Below are 13,933 nucleotides of genomic sequence, written 5' to 3' on the forward strand. Positions count from 1 at the left end.
AGACAAAACTGTATAGAGTATTATTTAGAAAACAATAGAAACAATTGTAGAAGCATTTAAATCAGTTTTATAGGAAAAAAGTTTACAAAAACTATATTTGTTTCTACTGAGTTATCTGTACAAATAACTATAATGGAAAGTATGTTTTTCCCAAAAAATATGTATAGTACTGTAGAAACAATAGCTTAATCACCATACTAAAAAAATATATATATGATATAGAAACTTTAGGCATATGCAGCAAGTTCTTTTAGAGGACCTCAGATGCATACAGTACAGTACATATCGATCGCAATCCACTACTCAGAATGTAGTACTAACTAGAATTCTAAACTTTGTACATTATCGAGTATAGTGTGATACATTAGTTTACATAATATAAAGTCCATAAAAGGTGCCTCGCAAGTTTATACTTGCGACGCCTGTAGAAGCAGAAATATTTACTTTTATGTAAAGAAAAGTATTGAAAGTAACACCTGTATTAAAACAAAGTAAATTAACAGGAGAACAACTCTGGAAATGATTATAAGAGGAAATTATGGATGAAAATACTTTTTATATAATAATAATTTCGAATACTTTCAGAACAGCCGAATAATCCAATTAAAACAAAATATAAAACCATAAATACTCAAAGTAAATAAATATAAAATTAAATGTGAAAGACACCAGAAAAAACAGTAAACAGATTAAACTATGTTACAACTGATCAAAGAACTAGAAAAAGTATTCACCACACTGGAATACAACCGGGAAACAACTAACAACACATGCAAAACAATACAACAAACCAAAAAAACACCGCAACTAGTTGAATTTTGTGTTTTAGAATCACTCTACTATTTATAGTAAACAACAAAAAGAAATCTTTACAACAAAATGTTATTTTTTTATAATTTTAACAAGTAAAAAGTTATTTTCGAATAATTAAGCTTTAAAAAATAAATAAATAACAAGGAAACAAGCAAAAATAGAGTGGGAACAGCTAAAACACTAGTCTAATAAAAATGAACCAATAAAAAGAAGCATAATTAAACTACTTATTACATAAAAGGACACAATTAAAAACACATTCAAAACAATACAACAAAGCCGAAAACACCACAGCTAGTGTTTTTTTAAACCACATTATTGTTTACAAACAATAACAATAGAATAAAACGTTAACTTCTTAAAAAATTTTTATAAATAATTAAACAGAAGAGAAGAAAAACAAGGAAAAAAAAAAAACACTTTTGTTGTGTCTGTTGCAGCAGTGTTAAGGGACAAAATACTATAACAGACAAAACAGTTAGGATGGCCGTATAAAATTAAAATCAATAAAAATCAAGGAAATAAATATAAAATTAAATATAGAAGAAAGCATAAACGATAGTAAACATATCGAACTGTGTTAGGACAACACAACCAGGAAACAATTAACAACACATGCAACACACATGAAAAAACAAAAAAGGTGCAACTAGTGAGGCGGTTTATGACAAAATCACAACAGAAATTTTTTTTGATGTATTTTAAAAAATTTATTTACTTATTAATTAAACAAAAAGAAAGGAAAAATAAGATAAATATCTTTTAAAAAAATGAACTGGAAAATGTACTAAATTAAATTTCAAATAATTTAATATTTAACGAAGGAAATTATCTTTTAAGAGGCGATTTCTTTATTATTTTTTTACTTTAATTATCGATTTACTTTTGAAAAAGTTAAATCGATAAAAAATAAAAAAATAAAATAAAATTCTGTATTTTCGTACAGAGATAAAGAAATTTTTATGAATTTTTCTTTGTGGTATATTGTTGTCTTTTCTGTTCATTGATGAAAGGATTTTCTATTATTATTATTTTTAATATAAATATGCAGGAATTTTTATTAATATTAAAATTATAAAGGAATATTTTCTACTTCACTTACTCGTCTGTCGTTTATGACAGGTTGATCGTTGATGAACCATAATAGTTCTGCTGGCGGTTTCGACTTGGCAGAGGTGCAATTGACGTTCACTTCGTCACCTACTTGATATTTTGGTTTACCACCCGTAATCGTTGGCCCGTCTCCAAGTAAACCTGCAACAATAAACCAAACCCATTCACCTAGCCTTGAACACGTTCAAGTCGGGAGTGATATTACGAGGTTACAAAGTTTCACGACCTTTTGTACACTTGGCAACCTCTCCCCCTTTACGAGTTGTGTATTATACAGGTTGGAGGAACTTGTCGACTTCGTTTTAGCGTTTTATATTGTCAGAAAGTTTCAGAGCTCTTATTGGGTTCATGCTTCTCAATCTCTCTTACTCAGTTACATCGTTTTAGTGAATTACATCGTAGAGAATTTAAGTCTCTCGGGGTACTGAACAATGTTAAAATCGGTAGAAGAATCAACGAATTAGTTGAAAACATTGTTTAAATCATATTTATACTTGGCAAACCCCCCGTTTTAGCTACTAGTACAATTTGGGTTCGCGACTCACCGGTTGAGAATAATATTTGGTGACTAAAAAGAAGTAAAGTGGAAAAGAAGTGCAACGAAATTAGGCAAATGTGGCGTGACCAAAACTCTTCGTCTATCCCATTTACCACTTTCAACTGGGTATTTTTTTATTTTATTTTATTTTTTTTAAGCGTGATGTACCAAAAATTAAATTCCAACCACGTTCGATCATGTGGAAAACCTCGAGTCTCGAAGAAAACGAATAATTACTGTCGAGATAAACCATGTGGAACATTACTGTTTGTCGCTTCGTACCGAGTCTCGTGCTTCAAAATGAAATTTATAAAAAAAAGAAGCTTCTCACCCCCCTCAAGTGTGGAAATTTCTTCTTATTTTGTGAATTAAAAAATTCTTGTATCGTTTAAATTCCTTCTTTTTCTCTTCTTTTTTTCAAAAATGCTGTTAAGTAACTGTGTTACAGCGTGAAAGACAGGCGTATTTTTCAAGTACCGTTACGAATGTTTTGTGTATTGTTTGCCTTAGCTAAATAAAAATATAAAACGACAAACGTTTCGTTTACAGCGTGAAGGACAGATCTTTTAAATGAAATATTTGACACTTCGTTTTAAAAATTCAGACTTATCTGTAAGAACGGAATATTTCGTAGCAGCAAACGTTTTTAAAGCGTGAAGGACAGACGAATTTCAGAATATTTTTCTAGTATAGAAATAAATGTCTCGTGAATGTTTTGTTCCTAAATGCCAGCTTGTCTTAGGGAAAAAAACCGTCCATTTTGAAAAAGAAACGATGATAAATATTGATAGTTAACTGACAGTCTGGCAGTATTGGTATTTACTTGTCTGTCCTTCACGCTATATTTTTCTGACGTATAAACGCGTGCTGTTACGTAAACTGGCCGCCATCTTGAAATGTTTGCCATTTTAAGTGAAAGCACGAACTTTTGTCCGTCCTTCACGCTGTATTTCGCGCTGTATTTTTTTCAAACTTACGGAAACTAAACTAAACAGCACATGTTTTGTATGTAGGACTGTATTTAAAAGCGAAAATTATCCACCATTTTGAAAGAAAACAGCAGGCAATTTTCGTGAAAAATATTAATTATTTTTTAAAATTTCAATTCTAGTCCTTTGCTACTTCAGTTATAAATATTTACCATTATTTCAATTCTATTGCGATGCTATGACAATAATAAATATTGATTTTTCTTTTATTTTTTACTTCTTTTGCCGGCACTCTAATAATAAATATTAACATTTATTTCCATTTCTATTTTTGCGCTGTAACTCTTTATGAATATTAATTTTTATTTTAGTTTCGCTGAAGTACTACTACAACAATAAACTACAATTCTGACGTCGCGCTTCCATAATAATTAATATAGATTTCTGCTTTGATTCTAATGAATTATTACCATTACAGCAATAAAAGACATTAATATGCTCTTACAACAGTAAATACAGTCGAACCTCCTAACAACGGCCACCTCTATACAGCGGCCACTTTTTATATTCTCTTCACAGGGCTTTATGTTAATCTCAGTGCTGTACTGTTACAATAATTATACATTTCTGTTTGTTTTAATTCTTATTAAGTGCTACTATAGATTAATAATAAACGTTGTTTTTATAGTATTGAAACTGTATAAAAGAAGGTTTAATTGTGTTAGGTTTTTATTTTTATTTCTAATTTAATGCTACTAAAATAATATGAGATCCCTCTTCTGTTTAGTTCCTTGCTGGTTTAGTAACAATAGGAATATTTTTACCCCTACAAATGTAATTTTTGAATATAAACCTTTATAAATCCTTCAGGCGTTAAAATATCTTGTATCGAGTAGGGGGAGGATGTTTAGATCTGTGGATTTTTTTCCTGCAAACGTTCAGTTGTGTAGCGTTAAAAGGACTAGGTATGGTGACAATTTCTAGTTTATCTACATAACTGTGTAGCATCCCAAACGTCAGGTTTTTTTCCCCTTTCCTATTGGCTTTAACAACTAACAAACACTCCAATAGTGGAGCCTCAGGTGGATGAACTAAGTTAAAGAACTCAATTTTCTCCATTTTGTAGATAGAATCGACACTCACCAGAATGAAAGCCTGAGGCACGAGCGTTATCACCAACAATGATTTCTTCGCTACTCATAGAATATGCTTGAGATATAACAGCAGTGCAGCGCAATTTCATAGATCCATTCCAGAAGTGGACAGGCCTAGCTTCGAAGTTCAACCCCAGGGTAGAAATCTGTAACCTGTCTTTGTGTCTCAGGGGTCTTGTTCTTGTTTCGTACGATACGGGTGCCTGTGATACAGATTAATCGATATTGATACAGGAGGTGAAGAGAATAAAAGAGATTTTTCGCAGCTTACCTCTTTGCCATTGATGTACCACTTTAGTGTTGCTGCCGGTTTTGAAGGTCCTGCCGAGCACGTGACGTTTACTTCGTCTCCAATTTGGTATTGTGGTTTTATGCCGGTTATTGTTGGGCCATCCTCTGGTAACACTATGAAAATAGGTACGTGTTTTAACACCTGGATACGTCTCATAAAAGAAATGCAAATGATGCAAATGTTAATTCGACAAAAATTCAATTGCTATTCATGTGATCTCGTTAGGAGGTATTATAAAAATTGGATACTACAACATGATTTATAGGGTAGGAAACTACAACAAAAGTCATCAGAAAGATAAAGTGATTCAACAAAAATGGGAATTACATCAAAGAGAAGAAAAAAAGTCGGGTACAAAAGTGAAAGGAGAATGAGAAACGAAAGATAAAATAGAAAAGAAGAAAACAAGAAAATACAGACATACAAACAGACCCGCGCGCGCACACAACACTGGGAGAGGGAGGAAGAGAGGAGATAAAAATAAAGACGTAAAGTCAAAGAAAAAATTAAAATAACTAAAATATGAAGAGTAAAATATGGAAGCTAACACGCGAGAAGCTAGAAAAAATGATTAAAAAAATAATTTCAAAAAGTTAAATTAGAAAATGTTGCTGTTATTGTTTGCCCTTTTTTGAAAGGAATTATTAAAAAGTAAAGGAGGATGAGAAAATAAAAAAAAATAAATAAAGCGTTTAGACAAGAAATTCCTGTCTCTTTTTATTCTTCTTTATCACAAAGTTGAAAAAGTCGAAAATAAATAAATTTTACTTTGAATTTTTTCTTGTTCTTTAGAAGCAAAAGATCAAAAATGACCAGAAAATGTTACAAAAATAGTAATTGAAAAATGATCGCGGATTTGTCACTAAAGGTGTCAAAGTTTGATAACGAAGCCAAACTTGAAATCATTCGGCCACAAACCCCACATAACGCGAAATCTAGGCATGTAGTTAATTAGAACAACCGCCAAATCACCAGAAGCAAGGAAGCCATCTTCCCCCTATGGCAAAAGTGGATTGAACGTAGCAGATACCATTAAACTCGGTAGGAGACTACTCTGTGTAATTATTCCGTCCTTTGAGATGATTAATATCATTAGCCACAGTATAAAGCCCCGGGTCTGTATGCTACCAAACTTACTGTCATACATATGTATGCGGAGTTTTGTAATGTAGCAAAGTCATGCTATTATCATTTAACATAAAAATCACTACGTACGAATATCGCATTCGACCGTAGCACCGACAAAAAAAAACAGAATTACTAAGGCACAAAAGTTGCAAAAATGGGTTATTTAAATTATTAAAATTAATTTTTAAGCTTTTTATTAAATAATAATATTAAAATTCGTTAACAACGCCGCTCCTCCGAACGTGAAGTCAATAGTTTTTAAACGAAATTTACGATGCACGGAAGCTTAAATTGTAAATTGTTTACGTTAGTTATAATTAAAAAAACGTATTAATTAATTAATTAATATAATTTTAAGCGTTTCGATGCAGTAATATTATTAGACTTTTAGCATTTCATTTCATTACTATTAAATATAGTAATGAGACTATAGCGCCGACCCCAAAAAACAAGTGTTTTTAAGAAAAAACTCCCCAAAAATTGTTAAACAAGAGAATAAACAGTAAAAAAATTGCTGCTCTAATAGTTTTTAATCTTTTTAGTGCAAACAAATAAAAATTAATTACTTAAATTTGACTCTTATCATTTAGAACCAAAATGGACGTCGTTCATGATCGCAGCGCCACAACGAAAAAAGATTTGCATTTAAAATCTAAAAAGAATCCTTAAAAATGTTTTTCAAAATTATTAAATACTTAAAATTTATTATTTTAATCGCACTTGTAAGCATTGTTATGCAAAAATATTAAGATTAATCGTTGCTTTGATTGTGTGTTTGCGCGCGTGTTTATACGAAGGATATATTTTAAAAAAGAGGGTAGAAAATAAAAAGTACATGTGATAAATCTTCAGCATCCTTTGCATCATAAAAGCTGCAAAATGCGATATATTTATGAATGAACCATCAATTGACTCTTTGACACTCTTTGTGATTTTTTCGAAAGGGGATTTCATAACTCCCAATACAGTGGTATCTCGTTACAGAAAGAAAACAGCAATTAGAAAGAACGATTGTAGATAACGTCATCTTGCAGAATGATTTATTACTACTCGTCTGACAAACTTTGCAGTTTGAATTATCAATATATCGATAGTGTATCAGTTGTTTTTGGGGGGTGTCGATGTCGAAATCTGATGACAGATATAGTTTCTTCTCCTATCTGAAGACAGTTATTGATGATGCGTATCGATAAAAACATTGAATTACCTTTATGGGGATCATATTAAATTCGAACCAACTTGTAAGCGAGATAAAATAAAGCGATGATACAACGGTATTATGAAAGAAAGAAGAAGGAACGAAAAAAATGTATCACAGTGCACTTTATTAAATTTTCAGTAACAGATGTTGAACCCTAATTTATCTACTCTGGTATTCATGAATAAGAATTATTAAGTGGAAAGTGTGATGATGTTCGTACGTGTAAAACGATTATGAAGAGTTATTGCACAGAAATTGGCATTTAAAGCTGTTTTAATAATATTTAATTAACACTTTAAATTTTGGCACTTGTCCGAAAATTAGAAAATTTTCGAACAAGTTCAATTTCTGTTGTTTTTCTCCTATTCACTTTGGTGTACGCTATTTTATTTTCCTGTATAACTTTGAGCATGTTGTTTACTATCCAGTACACATTTGTGCATGCTGTTTATTTTTCTGCACACTTTCGTGCGTGCTATTTATTCCTCGATACACAGTTTTATATATGATACACTGTATATTGTTTTATATACTTTAGGTATACAATTTATATAGTATTTAGAAAGTATTTTAGTATACTCTTTTATATTATGTATTATTGTGTACATAGTTTATATGTAAATTAGATGTTCACAGTTATACAGAAATAGAAGAAAACATATTTTCTAAATCTCTTATTTTGAATAATTATTTTTCTCTTACACATTTATAAAAGTTATGTATATCTGTCCTAAACGACACACTTTTCTGAACTCTGTTTTGTGGTATTGTTTACATAAAAATTAACACTCAAAATGTCGCAATTATATAAAAATTTGATATTCTTTTTCTCTATAATTTCATTCTGCGCGCTGATCTTGCATGTTTTATTTGTATTTTTAATGAGAATTTAATATTTTGTTATTGTACTTACACACTTTTACGTGTAATCACTGCACAATTAACACGAAGGGGTAGTAGTAATCGATAAATACTAATGTAAATAAGCCAATAGTGGATGGAACAAAGAGCAAAAGTGGACCATCAGATACAGACAGACACACACACACACACACACATATATATATATATATACATATCGTGACTACTGTCACGCATCACGTATATTTTAAATAGTGATATCAATTGGAATCGTAGGGATGTACGTAAAATAAAGTATAATTGAGAAAAATACTCTTTAATTCTAGAAAAAAAAACTGTGTTGGAAAGGATTTTAATTAAATTTACAGTTTTTAAAACTAGGGAGAAACTCTAAGTTTAAAAAAATTAGATTAAAAAGTAGAACCGAGAGGAGGAATTGATTGTAAGTGAAGTGTGAAGTGGAATCATTTTTCAAGAAAAAAAAAATAAGGAAAAAAAATTAGTTCAGGTGAGAATATTTTCACCTGTTTCAACCGGCAATATCAATTCTATCATCAAAATCGGAAATTATTTTTTAAAAAAGTAAGAATTCCTTACGTTACGTCCCTCACAATAAAAAAAAAAATAAGGTTAATAGATTAAAACAAAATGGAGATTTAAATATGGCGGTTTGTGTTTATATATCGATGCGTTACCTTAGCAACTCACATACACACACGCACGCACACGCATACAACACACGTCACAATTAGGTATGGTAAAACACACGATAAAATTCCCACCCCCGTCATACTTTACTTCCACTACGACGTCACCAGGCGAAGTGAAGTGTTGGCTTTATAGTTGTCAGTTCACAGATGTATTTGACGGTGTCGTAAAGTAGAAGATCGTAAAAATTGAGTGGATTGGTTTTATGTTTGGTCGTCTGAGTGTCTGGAATCTCAAAATAGTCAATAACTAGTTTATTTACTTTTCTTTTATGCCAGTTATCAATTCGATATTAGCGCTCGCTCTATCGATTTGCTGTATCTCTTCAGATATTTAAAGTAGTTCAATAAAATGTTGCAAGGATCGACTTGCAACACTTCTGTGGGCTTATCTAGTGTGGTTTGATGTGTTTATTTTACGTTAAAATATTAATAAAAATCGATTTATAAAAAAAAAAAAATTATTATTTCTTTAATGTTTACTTTCCTCTACGTGAAGAGGGTAATCATCGTTTACAATCTTCCTTATGTAAAGTAGGAGGGGGTGCAAATGGTTTATCGTGTGAAACGGGTGAAGAGTAATGTCGCCAGTCCTTATTTTGCTTACGAAAATATAGTGTGAAGATAATTATCGGGTTTCTTATACGTATGATATTGAATATAAATTATGCATGATGCGGTGTATAAGAGCTTTACGAAGAAGGGTATGCATGTAACGATGCATTCATAGAGTACGGTGTAGTATAAAGAGATTAATTAAAGCATGTATTCCTGTTTATCAGCATCCTGTGCATCAGTTAGTATGCAAGAATCTCGTGTTTATGATGATCTCTCGTGATGTTGAATATGAAAAAACTGTTGTAACCTTATATAATGATTTAAAAACGTATTTTTTAACGTAGGACCACGAAGGGTGAGATATATTGCTATCGACATCTCCTGAATTCAGCAAAGAACGAGATTCAATTCTACTAAATTTATTTTCTAGATATAAATAGAATAAAGGGCCTGTAGTTTGTCTCGTGCATAAACAAAGTAGACTTTAACAGAAACGAAACTCGACTCGACACAAGCTCATATCCATGATTAAAATTTAGTTTTCTTGCGTACGTCATACGTGTTATAAAATAATAAAATTTAACATAAAAATTTAATTATAATGTTTATTTTAACTCGTTTCTTCTAAGTGAATAAACATAAAGAAAGAGATGATATCTTTGGCGGCTTCACGCTGATTTATTTGGCATGTAACAGTCACTAAGTGTTATTTATGTCTTGGATACGACAAGATTTATGCCTTTCGATTCTATTTTTAAATGAAAATCCTTAAAATTCGAGCTTCACGAATCAATAACTTCACATAACTGAATCGAGATGCGAGGATGATGATGGTTTTTAATTAATTGAGATAAGCACTCTCCAGTGATCTTGTTAGTTCTAGAAGCTAAATATGATTTTTTAAAAAATACGCATACAAGGTATTGTTGTAGATATGTATCATCAGTCGACTGTCTAGAGTAAGATAATTTATTTATAAATATCAGTTACAAAACATCCCTCTACAAGATGGCGTAGAATGTTTTTAAAAGTCTAACCTTTGGGGAGGGATAAAGACATAAATGCACGATTCCTTTGCATTGTGTAGAAGACAAAAATCAAGTCATTATGTTAGGAATATAACACCCAACAGCTGGAACATCAACACTGTAGTCATGACTGCGGGTATTTTGTACAACGTAAAACAAAATGACAGCTTTGGGATCTCAAAGCATTAGAAGAGGTACTCTCAGGAGATGCTAGTATCCCATCCTGAGAGACCAAAAATCAATCATTCTTACCGTAATTCTCGTGCTGTCAGTGTAAAGAGTCGAGCATTTTTTCGACACCTTTATGTATTATCTGATCAAATTCCCCAAAAGGTTTTTATTTTGATCAAGAAAGATTTACAGAACAGGAAAAAAATAAAGTATAAAGCGTATAAGAGAATTTTTAACTTGATCTATAGAAAAAATGGTATTTGCTAATGGAGGAAATATATTAACATGATCATTTTTATCTAAAATAGGATCAAGTAGAGGTGCTGGTGGGGATTTGCATAGTGCAGGTGGAAGCTGAGTTACGTAAACCCTATTGTTTTCCATTTAGGATGATGAATTTTTCAACATAGTTCCGGTGGTATATATACCAAAAAACGATGTAATAAAATCGAAAATATAATCAAATTTACTATAAAAAAATGAGAACAGAATGTATCGTGACGTGCACATTTCCAGGAGGGGTCAGAAAGCTGACAGATGTAGTAATTTTCGTATATAATCTGGAACTATTAAGCGTATCAGAAACACACGAGTTAGTCATCTAACACACCTTCTACTACTATTAAAGTAGGTTATTTCCCACTCAGGGGTTCATCATCTAACTTTTGTTTGTGGAACCTTCATTAAATAGGGTGTGCGTGCAGGGGAACGGTTGCACAGAACAGCTTTCTATTCCCACACCCGTTTGGGCATTTAAAACTGAGAAAGTTTAACGAACAAAAGCATCAAATAAAGCACCATCCCCCTAGTTGTTTAACTATCGACGAGGAAATCATTTGAGGCATCGATTCTTCATTACATGTCAGTTTAGATTGAATAGAACAAGATCATAACTTAGTGATGTTAGTCGCGTGTTCGAGCTGACTGCAGTAGCAAGTTAAAACACTTTCGTGCTCTTTTGCTGTAGGGACTAGAGAAAATTTGCATCATAAGAACATGTGAATAACACACCTCCACCTGTTTCATGGCAGCTTCTTTAAAATTCTACAGCGTGGCAGAAAATGTATTAATTTTTCAACATGGTTGGGGTGTGGTTGCCGTTTCGGTAATTTACGGTTTGGGTGCCATTGCCTTCACCTTTTATCCCATAAGTCTCATCAGTCTTGCTTCTAAACTCTAAGGAACGACTCTGTCTCTAAGGAATATAACTATAGATGAGGTTCTTTTTTAACATTTATGATGTTAAGAAAGGTGTTTTCTACGTATACGAGATGATAATATAACTAATTTTGCCTTAATTAAGTAAACTGCTCTATTTTTAATTAGAATTATCACTTGCAAACGGTACTTAGGTGGGTTATAAATCAGGTTTTAAGGGGAATATTGACCTGAAAATATTCGTAGACATATAAGAACTCCTAATTAAGTATTTATAAACAGTTAGAAGCTCCGTTTCTAAACTTAAATCGTGTTCTTGTTTATCTCCTAACGCCAATTTATGTAAGAAATTTCAGGTATAAAGAGAATTTTGCCCTTCCCATACTTGAAATTTCTTTAATATCAGAAATTCTCCCGATGTTGAGGATTTTAGAGTAAGATTTTTAGTTGTTCCTCCTAAGTGCCATAAACTGAGGATTATTGCATCTCATAAAAATCCTCAAGAGAAACACGAGCTTCGTTCGTCATTTATTGATATTTAAGTTTTTAAAAACCGAAATTTTTCTACATTTTCTAATAATAAATTTAACTAATTTCGCCTTAATTTGTTTAAACTTTGCCATCTTTAATTACGACTAGCATCATCCAATAACGACTCAGCAAATAGGAACCGAGTGCAAGAGACACTCGGGAGATTAAAAATTGAAGTCTTCATTCTGTTTACTAAATATATTGCCATGTAAATGGCTACTTAATGTCTATAGAATAATTAGTTGGATAGAAGTTGAGTTACAATCTCATGAATTTATTAAGTAAGCTAAATTTTTGGGTAAGTAATTAACTTTCCATTCTAATATCGTATCGTACCTACTTAAATTAGTGTTTATATTTATATTTAGCCACTTTTCACACGTTAAGATCACAAAGAAAAGGGATAAAGCAGAACATAAAGGATGTGCGATAAGTGAAGAGGAACCAATCAGGAAGTGACAAGATACCTTCTTGTAGTTCTTCAGCTAATCAATTAGTAGAATGGCTGATAAAGCGCGTAATCCTGCGATTACACGGATAGGAAGAAGAGTAGAAGGTTCGCATCATTACATCTGTCTTGTTGTCCTAAGGGGATTGTATATCAAGTACAGAAAGTCATTTTACCATCTGTGTTCTATCCAGAACTCTTCAGTAGAAGCCAAGTGGTTGAAACGTTTACTATTGAATCAACCGTAAGATTTATAATAATTAAGAATGTTCTAGATGTGTAGTATTATAAAGTGTATAATAAATGATTTAGATAAGCGCCGTACATTAGGAAACATCACAATCTCCACTTCACTTTCGAGATGTCATTGCTTAATGAATATAAATATACAGCAATAGTAACTGAACTTATCCAGATACACCTATCTGTAGAATGTATAAAGATGAGGTAAACAATGTGATATATATATATATACATACATACACGCACGTCTAGAGATGATACTTCGATAGATAAGCATATAATTTAAAATTTTTATAAGTCCAAATTTTGGGAATTTTGTGGTATTTGTAGTCCTTTCTCAGATTTTTATAAACATGAAGGTTTATATCTTAAATTTATATATATAAAATATGATATTTATCTGCTTAAAAATATAGTAAATTGCTGGTTTAATGTTGTTTCGTGCATACAGTTCTGTGTACACAGAACTTACAATTATATATATAAATATACATACGTTACAGAAATAGTATGAAAATGCACGAAATATTGTGCTTTAACTTAATTATAAATCTGAAAATATATATTTTAAGATAAGAATATTTACTCATAATTATATTTTAATATCTTCATTCAATTCTACATTTATATATAGATAATTTTCTTTATTTTCATACGAAGAAAGGTTGTTGACTTTAAAAGAATTTTTACTGTTCTAAATTCATTTAAAATTTTAAAAAAATCTTTAAATGTAATTTTTAGGGAAATATTTCCCTAAAAATTCCCTGAAGCTACTTTAAAAATACTCGAATTCCTTTAAAAAAAATAGGGATTTAACTAAAATGTTTCCTTGAAATACCTCAAATTTTCAGTTAATCTTTTCCCTGAATTTATAAAATTTTTCAAATTATTTTTTAAAAAAATTACGAATTTCTAAGAGAAATATTCATTCAAAAATATCTGAAATTTATATTTCAATATTTTAACATTTCTTACGATAAAATATCTATTTATTAAAGCACAAATTAATATATGTAAAGGTTTTTATAGTTAAAATTTTATACACTTGTACTGAAAAAAA

General features: G+C 31.0%; 1 protein-coding gene across 1 annotated transcript in view; it reads right to left on the reverse strand.

Moving 5' to 3' along the window:
* Positions 1-1,798: 1,798 nt before the first annotated feature.
* Positions 1,799-13,933, reverse strand: part of LOC111612923 — a 78,505-nt gene continuing 66,370 nt past the window's right edge. Inside the window, exons 4-7 of the mRNA XM_023354214.1 lie at positions 6,534-6,543; positions 4,819-4,952; positions 4,537-4,750; positions 1,799-2,067 (exon numbers count right to left, since the gene is read on the reverse strand). Of these exons, the coding sequence (XP_023209982.1) occupies positions 1,886-2,067; positions 4,537-4,750; positions 4,819-4,952; positions 6,534-6,543 (540 nt within the window). The 3' untranslated portion in view covers positions 1,799-1,885. The remainder of the gene's footprint in view (positions 2,068-4,536; positions 4,751-4,818; positions 4,953-6,533; positions 6,544-13,933) is intronic.

This window comes from Centruroides sculpturatus, unplaced genomic scaffold (assembly GCF_000671375.1).
Source record: "Centruroides sculpturatus isolate CEXI.00-Female unplaced genomic scaffold, Cexi_2.0 scaffold1896, whole genome shotgun sequence".
Classification (NCBI taxonomy): Eukaryota; Metazoa; Arthropoda; class Arachnida; order Scorpiones; family Buthidae; genus Centruroides; species Centruroides sculpturatus.